The 21,465-nt window shown below is 42.0% G+C and overlaps 2 protein-coding genes and 2 long non-coding RNA genes across 7 annotated transcripts in view; 2 read left to right on the top strand and 2 right to left on the bottom strand.

The window, feature by feature from the left end:
* LOC145439890 (retinoic acid receptor beta-like) overlaps positions 1–11,862 on the bottom strand; it is a 214,023-nt gene extending 202,161 nt beyond the window's left edge. For 2 of the 4 annotated variants that reach the window (XM_080317548.1, XM_080317542.1), the window contains exon 1: positions 11,839–11,862. The gene's annotated coding sequence lies outside the window, so the exon portion shown is untranslated. The remainder of the gene's footprint in view (positions 1–11,838) is intronic. The other 2 variants (XM_080317541.1, XM_080317544.1) reach the window with 2 other exon arrangements.
* On the bottom strand, positions 1,656–3,380 carry LOC145439552 (uncharacterized). Its single transcript, XR_013915268.1, has 2 exons — positions 3,252–3,380; positions 1,656–2,110 (listed from the first exon to the last, which is right to left on the bottom strand). It is a non-coding gene; the product is annotated as an uncharacterized LOC145439552 (long non-coding RNA).
* The window catches only part of LOC145439887 (uncharacterized), a 131,922-nt gene continuing 115,269 nt past the window's right edge, over positions 4,813–21,465 (top strand). The window contains exon 1 of the mRNA XM_080317539.1: positions 4,813–9,984. Coding sequence (XP_080173665.1) covers positions 5,031–9,641 — 4,611 coding nt within the window. The 5' untranslated portion in view covers positions 4,813–5,030 and the 3' untranslated portion in view covers positions 9,642–9,984. The remainder of the gene's footprint in view (positions 9,985–21,465) is intronic.
* Positions 14,488–15,333, top strand: LOC145439551 (uncharacterized). The gene is made up of 2 exons (XR_013915267.1): positions 14,488–15,086; positions 15,156–15,333. It is a non-coding gene; the product is annotated as an uncharacterized LOC145439551 (long non-coding RNA).

The following is a 21,465-nucleotide window of genomic DNA, read 5'->3' as shown; positions in this document are numbered from 1 at the left end:
ACTCAGCACCAACGGTAAAACTGAGCACGTGAGATGAAAGAGGTTAAAAATATACCAATATATATGCAATTACCAATGTTATTGACCGATTGAATCATGAATCATGGAAAAATTCGGCGCTTCGCGCGATTACGGCATAAACGTTAACAATTAGTGTATACAAGAAATCTCGCTCGGAAGTAGTGTTAAAAACGTGTATTCCGATTGGGGTCTGGTCTGGGGGGCCACGCCCCCCAGAAGTTTGGTTTACAACTATATCAGGAGCCCAAGACCAACGTGTATTGGTAGAAAAAACGCGGGTATGGGTTTAAAGAGAGTTCAAAATTTATCATGTTTAACATTGTTTCGAAATACAACGGCAAATGAATATTATTTTGGTAATTAACCGTCACTTTCTCATTCCCCATTATCAACACTACCACTGAGAACCATTTAGTGTAATTCACTGCTTTCAATTTAGAAATATAATCAATACGCTTGAGAATGCAGCTAAAATTTCTGATTCGGCCCGCCAACAGATTTCAGCTTGTCATTTGGCCCGCGGAGGAAAATAATTGCCCACCCCTGCCCTAGGCCTAGGTGGGTGTCTGATTCCATAGACTACTCGAAGTCGCTTCGACACCTTCCTATCTTTTCATTGTATCGCATTTTGTGGTGTATTGAACTGATAAAATTGCTAATAAACCAATGATGATGATGAAAAAGATACACTGCTTGCCCATGCGTCACCACCGGGAGTTGCGTTTCTATCGGTAGGTTAGGTTAGTAATCTATAAATAATTAATTAATTATATATCATCGGAGTCTGCACTCTGGTGGTCGGTACAAACAATGCAGTCGTCGGCCAGAACTGATATTTATTAGTTATTTTCGGTAAAAAAGCGTAAATAATCGTTAAAATCTTTTCAAAAATCGCTAGATTTAACGCTAGGCGCTAGATCCATATCTTTTTGCGCTAAACCGGATGAAAAATTGATAGATCTAGCGCGACAATCGCTAAATTGGCAACACTGGACTCGACAGCTAGCATTCGTGCACGTGGGTGTGCATGTGCACGTGCAATTGTGCAGTGCATTGCGCAATCGTGCACTGCACCTGTCGTAATCGTTAGTCAATCAACTAACAGTGACTTCGCTCTCTTTTGCTTAACTGGAACGAGTGACAACAGTGAGCCTGTGATTCAGGTAGCTGGAATAGTAGATGACGACTGCAATGAAATTTTTTGCACTCATCATTGTGGTGTCATACGGATATGATTAACAAATAACTCATATATTCTTGTGATAATAAGACTATCATCGAATAATAGCACAACTGACCGGCTGATGATTCCTAATGAAATGTCACACAATCTTGAATAGTGCTATTATAATAAATTTATAAAATATAATAAAATATTAAAATAAATAATAATAAAAATAAATAAAATATTATAAAAGATCTGTTTCATGTATATCCACAAGATCAGTCGAATCAGGAACTACCTATCTGAGGATGCATGCAAAGCCATAATACTGTCGCTGGTGATATCACGGCTTGACTATGGAAATGCTCTGCCTTACGGGGTAAACCAAAATTGTATCGACAAGCTACAAAAGATCCAAAACATCGCTGCTCGTTTGGTAACCAGGTCAAGGAAGCGTGATCACGTAACACCGATTCTTAGATCCCTTCATTGGTTACCCGTGAAATTTAGGTCTGAATACAAGCTTCTTCTGTACGTCTTCAAATGCATGGAGGGAAGTGCACCAGCGTATCTTCGTGAGCTAGTGACAATGTATAATCCCGGAAGAGCGCTACGTTCTCAGTCGCAAAAGCTCTTGTCCGTTCCAAGAGTCAGAACATCGACCTACGACGAGAGAACCTTTTCTTGCTCGGCCGCCATTCTGTGGAACAATCTTCCAATTTCTATCAGACTATGTGACTCGCTATATGTTTTCGAACGCAAAATCAAGACCGTTTTATTCGCACGAGCGTTCGAACTAGAGTAGTGTTCATTCCGCCCTACAACTATGCACTTCGTCTTTTATACATATCCTTTACTTTTATATTTTATTGCCTTTTATGTACAGCGCCCTAGTGTAGTAATGATATATTGTTATATTCGGCGCTCTATAAATTATTATATTATTATATTCTTCTTTATTCACAGTAAAACTGGTAGATACACACATAATCCGGGGAGCAACCTGCCCCCAAAGGAAAATGGCGAGATTGGAGTAAATATTTAAAATTTCAGTAATACATTCAAATTGTTATTCCTATGCAATACACGGAGAAGTCAGATTACAGAATTGAAGCAGATGAAGAATTGGCAAGGGTTACAGAGCAGAGGTAGAGATGATTGAAGATGAAGAATCGAAATTACAGAAATTATGCTGTGATTCACAAGTGTAATTTTAGTCCAGTGGTGCATTCAAGGCCTTCCGAAGAATGTGCACAGTGCCCAATAATGTGATCTTCTGGATCATGTCGAATCGAACGTTACCCGGAATTTGTTGGATATGCCTCATGAGTTTTTTGCTCACGACCCCTGTAGCACCAATGACTATCGGTACAATGTTTATTTTGCATCGCCACATTTTCTCACATTCCATTTTGAGGTCTGCGTATTTGGAGTATTTTTCTGATTCTTTTTGCAGTAGGTTGTGATCAGCTGGGACAGCCAGTTCAATGAATAAGCATTCTCTTTTCTTTTTTAGTTTGACGATTATATCCGGGCGGTTGCTCCTGATTTCGCGGTCAGTTATAACTGGTACATCCCACAGAATTTTTACTTGTTCGTTTTCTGTCACTGGTGCTGGGCTGTAATCATACCAATTTTTTGTCGAAGTGGTGATGTTAAAATGTTTGCATAATTCAAGATGAATGTAGTGACCAATCCTATTGTGTCTCCATGTGTATTCGGTAGCTGCAAGTGCACCACAGCCGGACATGAGATGTGCTACAGTTTCATTTTGGTTGTGGCACATTCTGCATTTGCCGTCCGTGTTTTGCTTCAGAATTCTTTTGCGATAGTATTTTGTAGGAAGCGATTGGTCTTGTGCTGCGAAAATGAATCCTTCGCTTGCCGGTTTCAGGCCAGAGCTGGATAGCCAGGTCCATGAAAGCTCGTCTACATGGGGCTGTGAAGTTAACTTCTTGTGCTGTCCATGAAGAGGCATCGATTCCCATATCGTTTCTCTCATTTTTAGCATTGCATTTTTGTACTGAACTCGTGCTGCTTTTGCTATTGTTGTGGGTTTGGCAACAGTGTTTTCAGCAGTGTACACTGTACAGGTTAGCTGTTTCCATGTTGACTTCTCTGGCGTACTTGTCGTGACGATAGCTCAGAGATTTTGTTTTGCGCTGTTTGTCTTCCTGTGCAATGAGTATGCAGTAAATGTGGGACTAATGCACGCTGCACCGTAACTCGTATATTCTAGGAGAAATGAAATAGGAGCATGTGCATTTGCCACCCGCATATTTGTTGTCACGGGGCGCACTATAGCCTATGACGACAAATGATCGCATGATCTCATGCATGATCGCAGCTTCATATGATTCATATTTCCGACTGTTAATCACCGAGCATATGGATATTTTTTCACAAGAGCTTCCCTCACTTTAGATGAACAATCCACCGAATATTAGCCAATCTCCAGGGCATCAGAATTGCGCTAATTTTCGCTTTGCAGATCTAAATTATACACTAACAGGTTGCTGCATTATGCTACTCAGATAGTCAATTCATATTTACCATTATATACAATAATTGGACGTTCAGAAACTCTGTTTTGCGTTATTCGCTATATACATGGATACACGGTACTATATAACCATACAATAAATCACTTTACTCCATAAATTTTGATAATACACTGTGATTGACTCCTAGCCCCAAATCACTTATGGATCGGGAATTGACTATATAATCCCAATTCGAGCATTGCTTATTGCGATTTCAAATGTAAGGCCTTCGGTCGATTTCCAGTTTTGTCTTCACGTTTACTAGTGAACTAAATATATCGACGATACATTCCTATCAATTCACCCTTTAATCTGGGTGTATAGAGCATTTGCGAGTTACGTCATTTTATATGAAATCTCATTACGTTTATAGCGATTCTATTCAGACGTTTGTCCTATCGCATGACCATACCTAGACGGCCATCACTCTCCCCCCACTTTTTTTAAAAGGGTAGGTTGTTTTATATAATTCCCTAATACACTACGCATTTTTTTAACTGTGAAACTCTGGTTATTGGCTTCATGGCTGCATTCAGTTGTTCTATCCCTCTCAAATTATAAGGTGAACACACGAATCGAGGGATCGATTCATCTTTTAGTTCTATTTTACATGGATACTTCATGGCTTGTTTCCCCGCAAATGCCCGACAAGATCTTCCAATTCTGGGGCAAACGGCTCATACACCGCTCTCCATGTTTTCTATTCTATAATATCATTAGCGTTGTCATTAAGGTCGGGCGGTTGGACAGGTGCTTTTGGCAGCAATACGGATTGCTTACGAAGTTCGTCCAATTCTAATTTAACCTCTATATCCGATTCATTTTGCAGCACATATTCCGTTATTGGACCATCAAATACCTTTCGCGGGAAATATTTTGGCCTTTTATTTGTCGTTAAAAACGAGGCAAAATCTCCACTATGAGATTTTTGATGTCTCGGTACGCCTACTTTAACATCCACGTCGGGGCCTATAGATCGAAGAGATCTTGCGTCCTAAAACTTTTCGACCCGTCGCACTCACATTTTACACCCAATGTTGTGTGAATATCTCTTGCTGCTGTCACTCTCTCTCTAATAGTTTCCTTAAACGCATGAGCGATCTCGTCTTCTTGTTGTTGTGATTGTGCGACGTGCGTGCATTGTATGTATTAGCACCCATGTCTTGTGAGTTGTTGGAGCAATAGGGATTAGGCTAGTCGATGCAACTGTTCTTTTGTATTTCAGTTTGATCATTTATTACGGTATTTAACCTATGAATAAATGCAAAGTTGCACATGATCAAACTTAATACGGATTAACAATGCCGAAGCTTTCTTGCCCAATCCAAGACTGCGAGTATGAGACTGAATCCGAAGACGCGGCCGGCGCCGCCGCACAGCTCAGAATCCATGCTACAATCCACACAACAGGTCATCCTGTCTCGCGTTCGAGACCCCCTGTCATGGAACGACCCATCATTTCGCGTGGCTCCACTGCCGAGGAATGGCAAATATTCCTCAGAAAATGGGACGATTTTAAAAAAGGGACCGAGATACCCGACAATCTGATCAAGAGCCACCTTTGGCAATGCTGTGAGATAACTTTATCGAATGACCTCTTCAAGCAAGTCGGTGACTTCAATCAGGTCAGTGAAGGTGATATGCTGAAAGCTATTGAATCTCTAGCAGTTGTCAAAATCGCCACAAGCATGCGCACCGTTGCTCTATTTTCGGCCCAGCAGGATCAAGGGCAATCCTTTAGTGCATTTCTGGCCGAAGTTAAATCGTCCGCAAGAATTTGCTCATTCCAAATGACTTGTACCAAGCATGACTGCACCCAAGTCAACGACTTTTCTGATAGAATTGTTGAGCATATTGTCATCGCCGGCCTGGCTGATGATGAGGTTCAGCGGCAAGTCCTTGGTGTTGCAAATCTCGATGCAAAATCGCTAGACGAAACTGTCCAGATTATTGAAAACAAGGAACTGGCGCTCCGTGCCACCTCCTTCCAGACGAGAAATCAGCATGACTCTAGCGTCGCAGCCAGCAGTTTAACTGGCACGCCTTCGCCCGATCTCTCTCAAGTCGTCAAATGTAGCAAATGTGGCAATGTCATGAAGAAGTATAAATTCTTGCACGGGAAGTTTGGTAAGCCGAGGTTGCGCGAGTTTAAACAATGTCTAGCCTGCTGGAGAAAAAGCAAACAATCGGAGACGCCTAGTACTGGCACCGCTTCTAGTATCGATATCGCTTCAGCATCAAACCGTACCAATAACACTGTCGAATCTCGTGCTTCGGAAGTCATATTGGACCACCACATATTCGATGGCACGTACGGTTGGTTGCTGAAAGACTGCAAGGCACAACCGACCATTGATCTTTTGGTCTCAACCCGACAAGCCGATTATGCCCAGTTCAATATCCAGCGTCCCAAAATATCGCCCAAGAAGATAAAAGCGATATCAGACACTGGTGCACAATCATCCTTGATGGGATTGAAACTGTTTCGAGCATGCGGCTTCAAAGACCAGCATCTCATCCCGGTGAAGAAACGCTTGGTTGCAGCTAATGATGAGTGTATCCACATCCTGGGCGCTGTGTTTCTGCGACTTTCGGGTGCGGCCGTTTCTGGTGATGTCATAGAAACCGCTGAGATGGTATACATTACGGACTCTACAAAACTCTTCTACCTTAGTCGAGATGCCATGCAGAAGTTGGGCATCATTGGGCCCGATTTTCCTCAAATTGGGGCAGCCGCACTCCACGCGACACGAGAGTCAACCCTTGAGGGTAACCCGCATCAAACATGTAGCTGCCCACGGAGGTCCACGCCTCCTCCACGCCCCCAGCAACTGCCATTCCAGCCTTGTGCGGAGAATGTTGATAAAATGAAGCAGTGGCTAATTGAGAGGTATGCATCATCCACATTCAACAAGTGCAAACACAGCCCACTACCAACCATGACTGGGCCGCCTATTTCCATTCATATCGATCCGTCAGCGACACCGACTGCAGTCCACACACCGGCTCCCATTCCACTTCATTGGAAAGAGGAAATTGAGAAGCAGTTGGAGGCGGACGTAAAATTAGGGGTGATTGAAAAAGTGGAGCCGAACACGCCAACGACCTGGTGTCATAGGGCCATATGGGTGCGCAAGGCAGATGGCAGCCCGAGGAGAGTTGTTGACTTCCAATCGCTGAACCGCTTCTGCTCTCGAGAAACACACCATGTTGTGGCTCCTTTCAAACAAGCACGCTCGATACCTCCAAACACTTACAGGTCTGTCACAGATGCCTGGAATGGTTACCATTCCGTGCCCGTGCGTGAAGAGGATAGACACCTTCTGACATTCATCACTGAGTTCGGGAGATATCGATATAGAGTGGCCCCGCAGGGATACCTGGCCAGTGGCGACGGGTACGCTTACCGCTACGACAGCATCATTGCTGACACACCACGCAAAACGAAGTGCGTGGACGACACGGTCCTCTGGGACGATGACCTTGCCACGCACTGGTGGAGAATGATTGACTATCTAGAATTAATGGGCCGTGAAGGTATCATCTTAAACGCCTCCAAGTTCCAGTTCTGCCGCAGACACATCGAGTTCGCCGGCTTCGAAATTACTGCTGAGAATGTTCGCCCTCTGCCCAAATATTTAGAGGCAATACAGTGCTTCCCACGGCCAACAAAAATAGCAGATATACGTGCATGGTTTGGGCTGGTCAACCAGGTATCCCATTATGGCCGGCTTTCTACCATTATGGCACCATTCAAACCGTTACTAAGCCCGAAAACTCCATTTTGCTGGACTTCCGAACTTGATGATGCATTCGCGCACTCCAAGCTGGAGCTCATCAACGCTATCAAAGATGGAGTACGGATCTTTGACCCCACTAGAAGAACGTGCCTGACCCCGGACTGGTCAAGGTCTGGCATTGGCTACTGGTTGCGACAAAAGCACTGCAAATGCGTTTCCTTGACTCCCGACTGTTGCGACCGTGGGTGGAAAATCACTCTCGCTGGCTCAAGGTTCCTTCGATCCGCCGAACAACGTTATTGTTCTGTAGAGGGCGAGGCGCTTGGAATCGCATGGGCATTGGAAGATACGAAGTTCTTCACCCTAGGATGTGACGATCTCATCATCTGCACTGACCACAAACCTTTGGTAAAAATCTTTGGGGACCGCTCCCTTGATGAAATTACTAACACAACGATTTTTCGTCTGAAGCAGCGCACATTGTCATGGCGCTTCCGTGTCGTCCATGTTCCTGGCAAGCTCATTCCTGCGTCTGATGCATTTTCCAGGCACCCTGCTCCCTTGACTCCAGTGGAGGACATGCCATTGGACCACTGCGACAGTATAGTAGCTGCCCATGAGGACACCAATCTGATTGAAATCAGCATCGTGGCCGCCTCCCGAGCATCATTGAATGCCATTGAAGTTGTCTCCTGGGACGATGTAAAGCGTAGTACCGCATACGATCCTATCCTCAGTGAGTTGAAAAATCACATCATCTCAGGATTCCCAGACAAATCGGACAAACTGCCTTTTCAACTACAATCATATTGGCGGTACCGCGACAACCTTTCGATCGTAGATGATGTTGTCATGTATAATGACCGGATCGTCGTTCCCCCGCCGCTGCGAGGGGTTATTTGTGAAATCTTACACTCGGCACACCAAGGGACTGCTGCCATGTCACAGAGGGCACAGGCCACAGTATTTTGGCCTGGGATGACTGAGTGTATAGCACGTACACGAGCACGTTGTGACAACTGCAGTAAAATGGCACCGAGTCAAGCATACATGCCTCCGGCCGAGCCATTCATACCGACCTACCCTTTCCAAGCTGTTGCTGCTGATTATTGCACCGCCGCAGGCCACCACTATTTAGTCGTTGTTGACCGCTTCAGCAACTGGCCAGCGATATTCCATGTGAAGCATGGTGGGCAAACGTCTGGAGCCCTCGGACTCCAAGATGCATTACGAAGTTACTTCGGCACGTTTGGAGTGGCCGAAGAACTTAGCAGTGACGGGGGACCCGAATTTGCTGCGCACAGCACTCGGGAATTTTTTCGAAAATGGGGGGTGTGCCACAGGCTTTCGTCGGCTTACCACTCCCGGTCAAATGGCCGTGCGGAGGCCGCGGTGAAATCGATGAAACGACTCCTTCTCGGCAACATTTCGCAGGGTGGCAGCATTCGGACCGATGCAATTACTCGGGCGTTGCTACAGTTTCGCAATTGCCCCGACCCCGCGAACGGACTCTCTCCTGCAGAAATAGTATTTGGCAGGACTTTGAAAGACGCGCTGCCGATCAAAGCATGGGTCCCAGTTTTCACCCAGCGCAATATAAGGCCATTATGGAGAAACCTCTGGCGGAGTCGCGAGCACACGTTGCGTACCAGATTTGCGAAGCAGCTGGAATCTCTGTCGTTGAACACTAAGCCATTATCACCGCTTCTTGAAGGTGATGTCTGTCGCATTCAAAACCAAAACGGTCGTTACCCCCTTCGATGGGACAGAACCGGCACTGTGGTTCAGTGCCGGGACCATGACCAGTACCTCGTGAAAGTGGACGGTTCCGGCAGATTGACGCTGCGTAACAGGAAATTTCTGCGCAAGATTGAGCCGTACTTCTCGAACCAGAAGCACCAATCTCTTCAGCCAACGGTCTCGTCTCCCGGCACAGCTACGCCTCCTCAAGTCGTTTCGCCACCCGCTCGAAATGGGCAGTCAAATGAAGTAGACCCTGGCGTGCTGCGATCCGCCGAATCGAGTGCAGGAGATCATCTACCAGTTGAAGTACCGATCGACGACACTAGTGTTGCAGCACCGCCTAATGAGAGACGCCAGCGCTCTGGCAGAAATGTTACTCCTCCAGTATGGCACAAGGACTATGTTATTGGGGCACAAATTTTATGTTGATTCCCGCTATCGCCATTGGAGTATTTGGTTGAACGTTCCCTATACGCGGTATTTTGAACTCCTCACTCAATGCACGTTGATTTCGTTAGGAGTTGGGGGGGATGTGTGAATATCTCTTGCTGCTATCACTCTCTCTCTAATAGTTTCCTTAAACGCATGAGCGATCTCGTCTTCTTGTTGTTGTGATTGTGCGACGTGCGTGCATTGTATGTATTAGCACCCATGTCTTGTGAGTTGTTGGAGCAATAGGGATTAGGCTAGTCGATGCAACTGTTCTTTTGTATTTCAGTTTGATCATTTATTACGGTATTTAACCTATGAATAAATGCAAAGTTGCACAAATGTGACCAAATTCCGTGCCTGCACTTCACCACTATTTTCAGCGCAAACCCTAACGGCGCTGTCGATATTATATTGGCACAGGTGCGACCTTCCAATTTCTAACGACCTAACATTCGAAACAGCTTCGCGATTGCTGTTTTTCACGTTATTTCCTTGTTTGGCCAAAGTTTTTATTTCCCGCCCTTCACCATCATATTCTATTACGGCATGTGTCGACAATGAACACGGAACACCTATTTCGGACTGAGCCAGCTCGTGACTTGCAATTGACGGGCTCTTTAACACCGTATCAATTGAAGGCAGCGGTATAACCTTGTCTATCCAATGATATCCAATAATATTTAACGGGACATTACCACACGCAAAAGGAATTGAAACCCCATCAATTTCTATATATATCAATGACTCGACCTGTGACGATCCACCTATACCTAATATTGTCGATGTAGCCAATTACCCGCGTATAAAGCTAATTTCCTCTACGATCGGATAATTATCTGCCAAAACTTCAATTTTGTAGCTTAGTCAAATCATAGCTGTCCAATCGGGAAATAGTCTACTATTCCAGAGTACTACTCAAATAGTTTTTTTTTTATACATGCAGACATATACAACGTTGTCCCTACTTCTACTTGAGTATCAACGCTGACTACTTTGACCAGCGTAAAATTTATTTCCTCTATCTAATCAAGTTATCCGGGCAAACTAAATAGAATTGAAGATAATAATTGTTGATGCGCCTTTATATCGACTTCATGGGCATCAGCAGTGGACAATGTAGGCCTACGACATTTTCTAAAATACTATCAGCAACTGTATCGACATGTAACATGTATCGGAAAACAGCTATCATGAACCAAATAAGCAGCCTATTACTGGGTGATATCAATATTGCTTCTTCCGCAGTAATAAATTGTTTTTTATCGATCATTTTTGGACGCTGAGAAGGTAATAATACCTGTGGCACCTTCTCTCGATCGAGGGGCGTTAAGAAAGTCCCCTGTACAATGTGATGATTTGCGTTCGCATTGAGCGACACTCTTTCTGTCATTGACCGTGGTGTCGGGTGATTTCCAGATTCCAACTTCATATCTTCTGTGACTCCGGGCGACGACTGAATGGACCCATACTCCGGAAGAGATGCCGCTGGATCGACTTTTGTCAGCGTCTGCATTTCTAACAGATTTGAAACCCGGTCTATGATTTCACTCCTGGCCACTCCAGATTTTGCTTGGCTCCTTAAGACTGGTTCAAGCGAATCGGCAGTATTTTTGGTACTCACTTTCCGGACGGTAGTCAAATAATTTCTCGCTTGTTTGACGTCTCTTCTGGCTTTTTTGAATAGTTTTGCCGTCTTGTGTAGAATAGACGTCACCTTTTTCACGAATTTTGCTTGATGCTGGACACGTGCTGTCACCTGACCTTTATTAGCCCGAGTCGTTAGCTGTCGTTGTTGAGTGGTCTCCATCAGTTGGGTGTTTTTGCGAAGGGTGCGAGTGTCCTCTTTATGTTTTCGTAGCCAAAATAACTTCATGATTGATTACCGCTCACCTCCCCACTCTTCAGAAATATGTGAAAGTCCACTCTCTTCTGAAGACGAATCTTCCAGAAGCAACAATGATTACCAGGCGCCTTGAATTACAATTCCGTAGTGGGTGCCTCCATTTGTGTTAGTAGAAAGATCTTGCCTTCAGTCTTGTTAGAAGGAAGATATTGTTTTGCCTGGTTCTTTTGCTTGTAATTCAATTTGGTAAATCACTGTTGCTGGAAGTGCAGCCTTCGAAGTGTCTTGAACTTTCAATGACCTTGGGGTCCAGTCTTAGATAGCATATTGGTACGCACTTGACCTTGGTACCTTAATACAACCAAATACTCCAATATTAGACTTTACATTCAAGTAGCAATGTTACCATAGCAACAAACATTCGTAAAATGCATCCAATTGTTACTACAGCCTTCTAAAATCATACAATTCAACACATATGCGATCAAGACCATATTTCAACAGCAATTCCACATATCCTATAGTCTATTTCATGTATTTATAATTGACACAGGGCCAAAGCATTCTGGTGAAGGGCCTGTTACCTCTTCATATTATCGTTTAAGGCTGATCAAGATTTTTTGTGTATTTGTATAATCTAGGGTACTTATCTAGTTTTATGACGGTTCTCACAAGCAACTTGTCTTGGTTTTATAACCGTCTAACCTCACTCAAGTGTAGGGGTCCTAGTCGCTAGTGCGTGGACTAGTTATAACGCATACTAAATAATTCACACAAAATCACACAATTTTCTATATACATTGATCCCAAAAATGCAATAATTACTTACACATATATACGTAATCACTTTAATAGCCGTTTTTTCTGGGGTGACGCAATGTGGTGTGGATATAATATGGCGCATAATGTATAATACATACGCAGTAGATATATCGCCAATTCACTGTAACGCCTTTTCACTGTAAAAGTTCGCAGACACCGAAAATGGTGGAGCCATCATTATAAAGCAACTTAATATTTGCATGTATTGTACATAACAATTACAGATAAACCGGGATTAGCCTCCATACGCTAATCCTTCGCATTCGCTTCAGACACCTTTGTTACGCATAACGAGCGTGTCAGATTTGGGTTGTATGTAGGGTGGTTTTCACTAATCACCTATCGGCAGTTAGTTGACCAAAACGAGCACCTAATTTTGTTAATGACCTTCTTCAAGAAGTTATCTGCCTAAGGCCCTATGTACTCTGTCGTAATTATTTTCTGGGCTACAATACTGACATTATTCCCAGAGAACATTAGATAATGTTTCCTTATAAGGTGGGCAATCACACCTCTGTTGTTTAGCAACAACACACGTGTGCTTAAAGGCTTCTTATGGGCCGCCGTGGCAGTTAGTTTCAACTTCAACGAAAGCTGTACAGTATACACAAACACCAATCCATAATCTATACGGCTATCGCCAACAGATATATGTCATCCTCATTTTTAAAGACATGATTGTTCCTATATTGGTATATTACGGATGTTAAGGCACACAAGAATTTACAGTTCAAACATTAAATTACGCCATACACTTTTCAATTACCGTGTCTCATCTTCAATCTAATCTTTGGAGTGCAAATAAGAAAGTCAAGAAATACGAAATACAATGTATTACAGGCTATACATAAGTGTTTACAAATTGGGAATAATGATACAGGACGAGTGGCCACTATTGCTTGACACAAATTGATACTATTGCTTTAAAAGGGTCATATAAAGACACCATAAAACAGAGTCTAATAACTCGGTTCACAAGCATTATGTTATTTCGATATCTCAGCTCAACATGGATTTTTTCTAACAAAATGACATTCAAACATTAATACAATGCGTCAAGACTGCTTACTACAACTATACACTTTTGGAAAATATTATTTTTGATTAGCCTATATCTAGATACTCGATCCTTATCCATTATGAGCTCCTAGTACTATAAAGACATATTTTATTCATTTCCGAAATATGCTCAATTTCAAATCTTCCACTTTTTACTACATTCTGACACTTGTCAACAACATCTTTACAATCAATACAACTAATCTTGCCCGCATGATGCTTCTACTGGCAAAATACGGTTCATTTGTTATCATTACATTTGCATTTTAAGATCCGACTATATACTTCTGATATCCGCTAACACTATCCTATTTCTCGAATCCAAAAAGGTCTGGAATCACCGTCCTGTTTAGATCCGCGCTAATACAATAATGACGGCGACTAACGTCCTATATTTAATGTGTGACGATCAACATCTGGCCATATGTCCAAGCTTCCGGTATTTAAATTCAGCTAACTTCCTCATCGCATCACACGGGCATTTAACTTGGTGATGTGTTTTCTAGTTTATGATGTCATCAACCTCAATTTAATTTCAATTTGGGTTTCAACAAATAAAAAGATTCATATAAACCTTTTGTGTTGCATCGTTACAGTCCGTAGATTTTGATAATAATCCGTGATATCTCAAAACATACACAACGGTCCGAATTTTAGATAGCGCCAGTTAGCCATAGTTGCTATGCATTCATCAGCGTAACTAAATCCTAGAATTACGGGTCCCCAATTGATGATCGTTTGGTTATAATAACCGTAATGCCACGGTTTTTCCCGCTTCTATACCGACTCGTTTATCAATCCCTTTCCTAATTGTGTCACATTATAGTTCGCCTGCAAACATATTCACATATTTTATATCGGTATTTGTGATAAATTACATCGGAATTTGTAATAAATAACATAAATTCACGGGGCTCGATTTTATAGAACTACTAAAGTAGTATTAACACCTTTATTTCCCATTTCTGCCTTAAAAGCAGACAGGATAATGTAATTTCCACACGGTTAAAAGCAGTGTGCCCATTCATAATTTTCCGTTTATGATACGGCGGATTTTGCCTGAGCGCCGGGACCGAAATACCGTTGACTTAGGGCAGATCGTGCACAAGCTCCGTAGATGTTTTCGCTGTTGTTGATGTACTGTGACAAGCCGATGATTTCTGTTTTGAAAGTTTGTTCAATTTCTTGTAGTCCTCGACCACCTTTTTTCTGGGGATGTACAGTCTTTGTGTATCAGATTTTGGGTGATGCATGTGGTGCATTGTCATCAATTTTCTCGTCTTTGTATCCAATTTTTCAATTTCATCTTTGCGCCAGTTCACCACACCAAAGCTATATCTCAAGACAGGCACTGCAAGACTGTTTATGGCATTGATTTTGTTTTTGGAATTGAGTTCAGTTTTGAGAATTGACTTGAGCCTGCTAATGTATTCCTTTTTTAGACTTGATTTCATTGCAGCATGTTTAATGTTGTCGCTTTCACAGATCCCTAGATATTTATAGTGATCTTCGGCATTCAATTCTGTTATGGTTTCACCCAGTTTGAAGTTCATGTCGCCAGTGCTGGAGACTCTTCCACGTCGTATGGTAAGTTTTGAGCATTTATCCAAGCCAAATTTCATTTTTATATCTTCCGAAAACTCATGAACAATTTTCATTTGGTTATTCAGGTCTGCATCGGATTTCGCGTACAGTTTCAGATCATCCATGAACAAAAGGTGATGAATCTTTTGACCTTCAGAGTTTGCTGCTTTTTTCATCACGTATCCTGTTTCATTTTTTCTCAGCAACTCACTGAGTGGAGCTAAACTGAGGGAGAATAGAAGTGGTGAGAATGAGTCGCCTTGAAAGATACCATTCCGTATCTGAATTGTACAGGTTTCTGTTTCGCCTTGGTCATGTTTGATCAACAGTTTGGTATGCCAATTTTTCATTGAATCTTCAATAAATCTGATGATGATCGGATTCATTTTGTACATACGCATTGTTTTCAGTATCCATGTGTGAGGGACTGAATCGTAAGCTTTTTTGTAGTCTATCCATGCCATGCTGAGGTTAGTGTGTCTCCTCTTGCAGTTTTCAAGAATGGTTTTGTCAAGGAGCAGGTGGTCCTTACAGCCAAGGGCACCTTCCTTGCATCCTTTCTGCTCAGGCGGAAGAAGGTTTTCTAGGTGTTTGTAGCTTCGTTTTGCCAGGATTTTGGTCAGTGTTTTGTACATGGTTGTCAGGCATGTTATCGGCCTGTAGTTCTTGGGGTCCCTGGTGTTTTCATTTTTTGGAATAAGATAGGTGATCCCTTGTGTGAACCAGGCTGGGATCTCGTGCGAGTTGGTTGAGGATAAAAACTCATTGTAGGTCGCCGCTAGGTAATTATGTGTTGCAGTTAGTTTTTTTAGCCAAAAGTTTTTGATCTGGTTAGGACCAGCTGCTTTCCAGTTCAGTGAACTTTTTAGGCCTCCTTGATTTCTTGTTTTGTGATTTCTGACCATTGTTGTTCTGGTGTTTGTAGGTGGTCAGTGTGGAGGTCTTGTATCCAAGTTGCATTTGAGTTGTGCAATTTTTCGGTTTCCCATATTTTCTTCCAAAATGATTCCAGATCTGCAGTGGCTGGAATTTTGCTACTGGTAATTTTGTGGTTTGACGTTTGTTTCATCATTCAGAAAAATTGGCCAGGTTTGCGCGTAAATAACAAGTTTTGGCGATATTGTGTTTCTCGTTTTTTATATCGTTTCAATCGTTGTGCTTTGGCGCATATTCTCATTTTTAATTCCTCTTGCAACATTGTCACTTTTTCTGTTGACTGCAGTTTTGTTTGGTGCTCCAGTTCTATTTTTTTTATTTTATTTTTTACTTTGCGGGAAACATTTCCTTTTTATTATTATATTAATAATTATTATTATTATTATTATTAATATTAATAATAATAATAATAATATTTTTATTATTATTATTATAATCATATGAACTTCACCGATAAATTGTGTCATCGCTTACCACACTTTTCATCATGCTGTATATTGTAGGTAGGGTTCGGGGTTGTTTAGATTTGAGTCATGACTCGATTTGACTCTCAAGTCGTATTTTAAAAAATGGAGACTCGACTTGAGTCACTTTGTGTTGACTGGACTTGTACTCGAGTCATTGCGCATGATTTGACCAAATCATACGACTCTGTATGATATGATTTCCGTCTCGCGTATTAGGATCGATAATTGAAAAATAAGGCCAGGGACTGTCTTTAAGCTGTTCAGATAAACATGTTAAGAGTGAGAAAAATGATTCAATTATCAATGCGATGACTTCAATATCACCAAAGAGTTTCAAAAAAGTGACATGAACCTGACTTGAATTTGATAATGAACGGTAAACATTATGGATTCGGACTCGAGTCTCAACACTATGATTCGGACTCGACCCTTTTCACTTCGATTTGAACTCGGACTTGACACGAATTGACTTTGACTCGAAACCTTGTGACTTGGTTACAACCAGAGGAGATCAAAGTGCTCATCGCTGGTGTTCAAGTATAGAAATATAGTTACGTCATAGATTTCTACTCGAGTAGAAGTATAAGTAGCAATTTCCAAGCCAGTAATAAATTAAGTTTTCCAGACCGGGTTTTGTCTAAAAAAACTGAAGGCTGTTAAGTTGAAGTAGAAGTAGTCTAAAACATAATCACTTGACGAAGTAGTGTAAATAGGCAAAATCTACTTGAATTAGAAGTAGAAGTATAATACCTCCTTACTGACCACCTTTGATAACAACTCCGGTAAGTCTTAAATTCTTCACGTGAAACTCAACAGCCTGCGTATACAACCAAAATTACTAGATTCCTCCTCATAAACAAATTTCTCACCCAATACAATATAACATTATTCAGAATACTTTACAAAGGCTCCTTGATCATGTGTATCATAGAGTTGGAAACTGGACCTAATAACAAAGACGCTAGATCAGTATTTGCCAAAAAAATTCGACACAACGCCCCCTAACCCCTCCTAATCCCGACCAGAAGTTGTCTGGTTCATTGATCAGTCACCACATTATCGCGTAGACTTTTTGTGTTGGTTCAATTTATCGGCAGCCCGATTGACGTTACGTACGTTATGTCAGACTCACATTTTTGTAAGAATTCTAGGACAGCCACTATTATTGATCAATAATATTGCAAGTGAATTTCTCTTCCAAATCATCATACTACGTTGTGGTGCGATAAGTGTTTAAAACTTCATCATCCTCGCTGTACGGACATGCGCTTTGATGTCTGCTCTTAATTTGCGCTCGATAAGTCTCACTGAATAACTGTTCTATTTGCTGGCAGATTGATCGTTTAGTTAATTAAAAAACTGAATGTTGCATAACAATGAACTTCTGCGGAAACCGTTGGTGACGATTCGATAGAATGCTCATTGTACGACCGCGAACGACGTGATTACATATTCAAAAATATGACTTTAGTCCACAGAGAGAGCTAATAATTTACGGATTGTTCCAAACAGTTTCTCATCGTCCATACCCCCCTTCTTTCTTTTCTCACCGTCCCTTCTTATTTCAGCGCCCCCATATCACCCAATCTGTAGCTAGCGCCCCCTTCGAAGTCGTAAACGCCCCATGCAATATATATTATGGTGATTGTGGTGATTAAGCTTTTCACATGATCTCATCTTTATGTCAGGTGATTACGTACATGTTTATTACTTATATACTGGGTATTTCTGTGTATCGCGCATGTTTCTAGCGGTATGAGATACAGATTGAGTAACCATTTATTCTGAATCGAAGGACCATGTTGTTGGCCATGAGTTGAACGAACATGCAAAATACATCATATCGCTCTCGCATACGTGGAACTGCTAAACCATGTAATTAACTGTATAATCTCAGTTTATAATTATCATCCGAAATGGAGGATAGAAGTTGAATCAAATTGGTGTGATGTAATACACTAACCACCTGTACAGCCATGAGATACAGTGCAAAGATGCTCTAATTGTTGATGAGAAAACTATTTTCATTCTATTTCAATCATATACAAGATGGTTGGCAACAACCGGCTTGATTAGTGCGGGTGACGATGTCAAAACCTCAAATGTATGTAGTGAACTTCCATATAATGCCTCCATGACGCCTGGGACATTTGACTGTCGCGTCATAATTGTTTGACATCGTCGTATGGCTCTTTGGGAATTACAATTGAAAATATTGGACCAATATGACTCTTTTGTCGAAAAAGGTTCCCGATTTCTGGCCTATAGTCGGAATACGTGACTGAGAGCATGTAGACATATGCAATTTGACTAATCCCTGAATTTCATGTCAGACCATAGTGACCACCGTTTATTATTAGTAGTGAGATAATGTCTGCTTGTCGTCAACAAAATGTATAGTGAGAACATTTGTAAAACTATGTTTGAATTGCTGAGTCATGCACAAGAGCTACACTTTTATTGTTCTTATGCCAGATCCAATATACTGGATGGGATATATATGCTTGAATGATTCATACATATTGGAGAATAACTTCTAACATATGAAAAAAGGAAGGATATTTCGAAATAAATAGTTCCATGTTAGTTGCACCGTGAGTATTTCGGGCAATGTTCCCTCTAAGCTGCGCACGTGCGCAAATGCGCAGTGCTGAAACGGTCTCTGCGCACAGAAAATCTACGCTGCGCACAAAAAAATCAGAAATGATGTTTTTTTTTATAGTTGTTGCGCACTGTTGTCCAATGAACCACGCAGGCGCGCAGATTCGTGAAAATTAAGATGGAACATTGCCAGGGCCAAATAGTGTTATCACTGAAGTCTGAAACCGAGGTACAAGTGCGCCCCGCAAAGATAACTATTGCGCTCCGTAAAGAAATGAGAGTTCACAATCACCTGCGCCTCAAGGAAGATTTTTTTTAGTATGGCCTCGTACACGTGAGCGATATCATTTCAATAGCGCATTATTTTCTGGGAATGGCGAAATAACATGGTTTAACAAAGTTATAATAACAATGGGCAAGCTCGAAGTTAATCTGCGAGAAACTAACGAATGATAGTCTTCTCCGCATGGCATGAACATCGCGTAAGATTTACTCAGGACCGTAACTTTCGCACCCCAAACCCCCAATTGGAGGGGCTGAGCTCGAAGGGGGTCCAAAATTATTTCGAGAATTAATACAAATCATGGTGTATTTTTTGAAATTTTTCAGGAATTTTTTTTTCGCGCTACGCGCGTTTTATTATTGTAAGATATCTGATTATTGGGTACCCTTTCCCAACAAAAATTAGGCATGATTTATAGAAATGGGCAGTTGGGCGTCGGCCATTACCGCGCCAAGGCTATGTAACATGCGAATCCAAGAAGTCCGCCAGAATGATCAGCAGCGAGAAAACCTTGGGCGAAAAAGACTGCTCCGGTGCTGACCGAAAACTTCGATATATACAAATATATCTGTAATTGTCCATGTCCATGGGCGTCTAAATGGTTGGCGCCGAATGTTCCTGTCCTGGCGATCCGAGTCCCACAACAAGACAATGCCATATCGAGGGAACATTATTTTCCAGTTAAGAAATACCACTTTGAAATCGTGTAGGTCTACGTCTTTTACTTTAGTACGTCTTGGCGATTTCAATATCTTTTGACATGGCAGACAGGGGGTCACGAAATAGCATCATGTAACGAAGTCATTATATCAACGGGTATGCCCGAAGATGTTTTATTAATATTTAGAGGGCCTATCTATTCCAACACACCTCACTGGATCAGCTCCACCGGTAAATCTGATTATGTGAGCAGGGAGAGGATAAAAATTGACAGCAATATATATACAATTCCCGATCATATTGGCCGATGCAATCATGAATTACAAATTTTTTCGCGCTTTGCGCGTTTAGGGACGCTACTACTAAATGGGCACCCAATGTACATGATAAGTACCGGAAGAAGCCTAGAACCGTAGGGGGGTCTGGGGGGCGTAGCCCCCCAGTAGTTAGTTTTATCACCCTATGTGAGGGTGGTTGCGCACTGTTGTCCGAGGGCCTGCGCAGTGAGTTGGCGTGTTTGCGCAGACTCTTGAAAAATTAGAGGGAACATTGATTTCGGGCTATTACACAATGAAACAATTTTGCATGCAATCGTGAATAATATGTCTGCATATGTTTAATGGTTATATGAAAGTCATTAAACCATCACCGTGACATATAATTTTCGAAGTAAAATTGTAGTGCTGTTGGAGTCGGAGTCGGAGTTCTGAGAGCAAAATAGTCGGAGTCGGTGCGTTTAAAGATTAGGGAGTTGGATTTGGAGTCGGTGGTAAAATTTACCGACTCCACAGACCTGGAGATTGGTGAGGAGTCTTGGAAAACGTAGGGCCGTAAATAGTAATTAGACATCTTCGGATGAACCCGTTGGTATAATGAATTAATTACATGATGTTATTTCGTGGCCTCCTGTCTGCTGTGTCAAAAGATACTGAAATCGCCCAAACGTACTAAACTAAAAGACTCATACGATTTCAAATTGGTATTTCTTCACTGCCAAATAATTTTACCCCACGGGATGCCATTTGTCTTGTGGGATTCAGATTGACAGGACAGGAACATTTGGCGCCAGCCATTTAGGTGCCTATTGACAATTAAACTTGTATGTATTGCATATATTTCGAAGTTTTCGGTCAGCACGAGGGCAACCCTCTTCGTTCAAGGTTTTTCTCGGTTTTTCTCATGACTCGGTAATTCTCATTACGGACAAGCATGCTGTTCCGCGTAAGCGGTGTCCGACAAAAAGCCTAGAAGTGGGCCGCGCAACCAGTCGGCAGTTACGGAATCAAAAATAACGATACAGGCCTGGTGTAAATGACCATAGTAGTCGACAAACACCACGAATAAAATATCCAAAAATACTCAATAATTGATGTTATTTCGAGATATAACTTTAGGCCTCCTTCGAGCTCGCCTCCCCCCAATTGGTTGATTTAGGGTGCAGCGGTTACGGTTCTGAGCGTATGTAGGATATGTCAGAAACCAAGTGATCGACGAGAAATATATAGGCGTTATTAATGTCCCGATACGTTTTTGCCGATGTCATCGATGTAATCATGTAGTTTTGAG

The sequence above is a fragment of the Botryllus schlosseri genome, chromosome 5 (genome assembly GCF_051294905.1).
Source record: "Botryllus schlosseri isolate E-star chromosome 5, Bs_hap1, whole genome shotgun sequence".
NCBI lineage: Eukaryota > Metazoa > Chordata > Ascidiacea > Stolidobranchia > Styelidae > Botryllus > Botryllus schlosseri.
The sequence above is the reverse complement of the archived record's forward strand: the minus strand, read 5'-3'. Positions and strand labels throughout refer to the sequence as shown.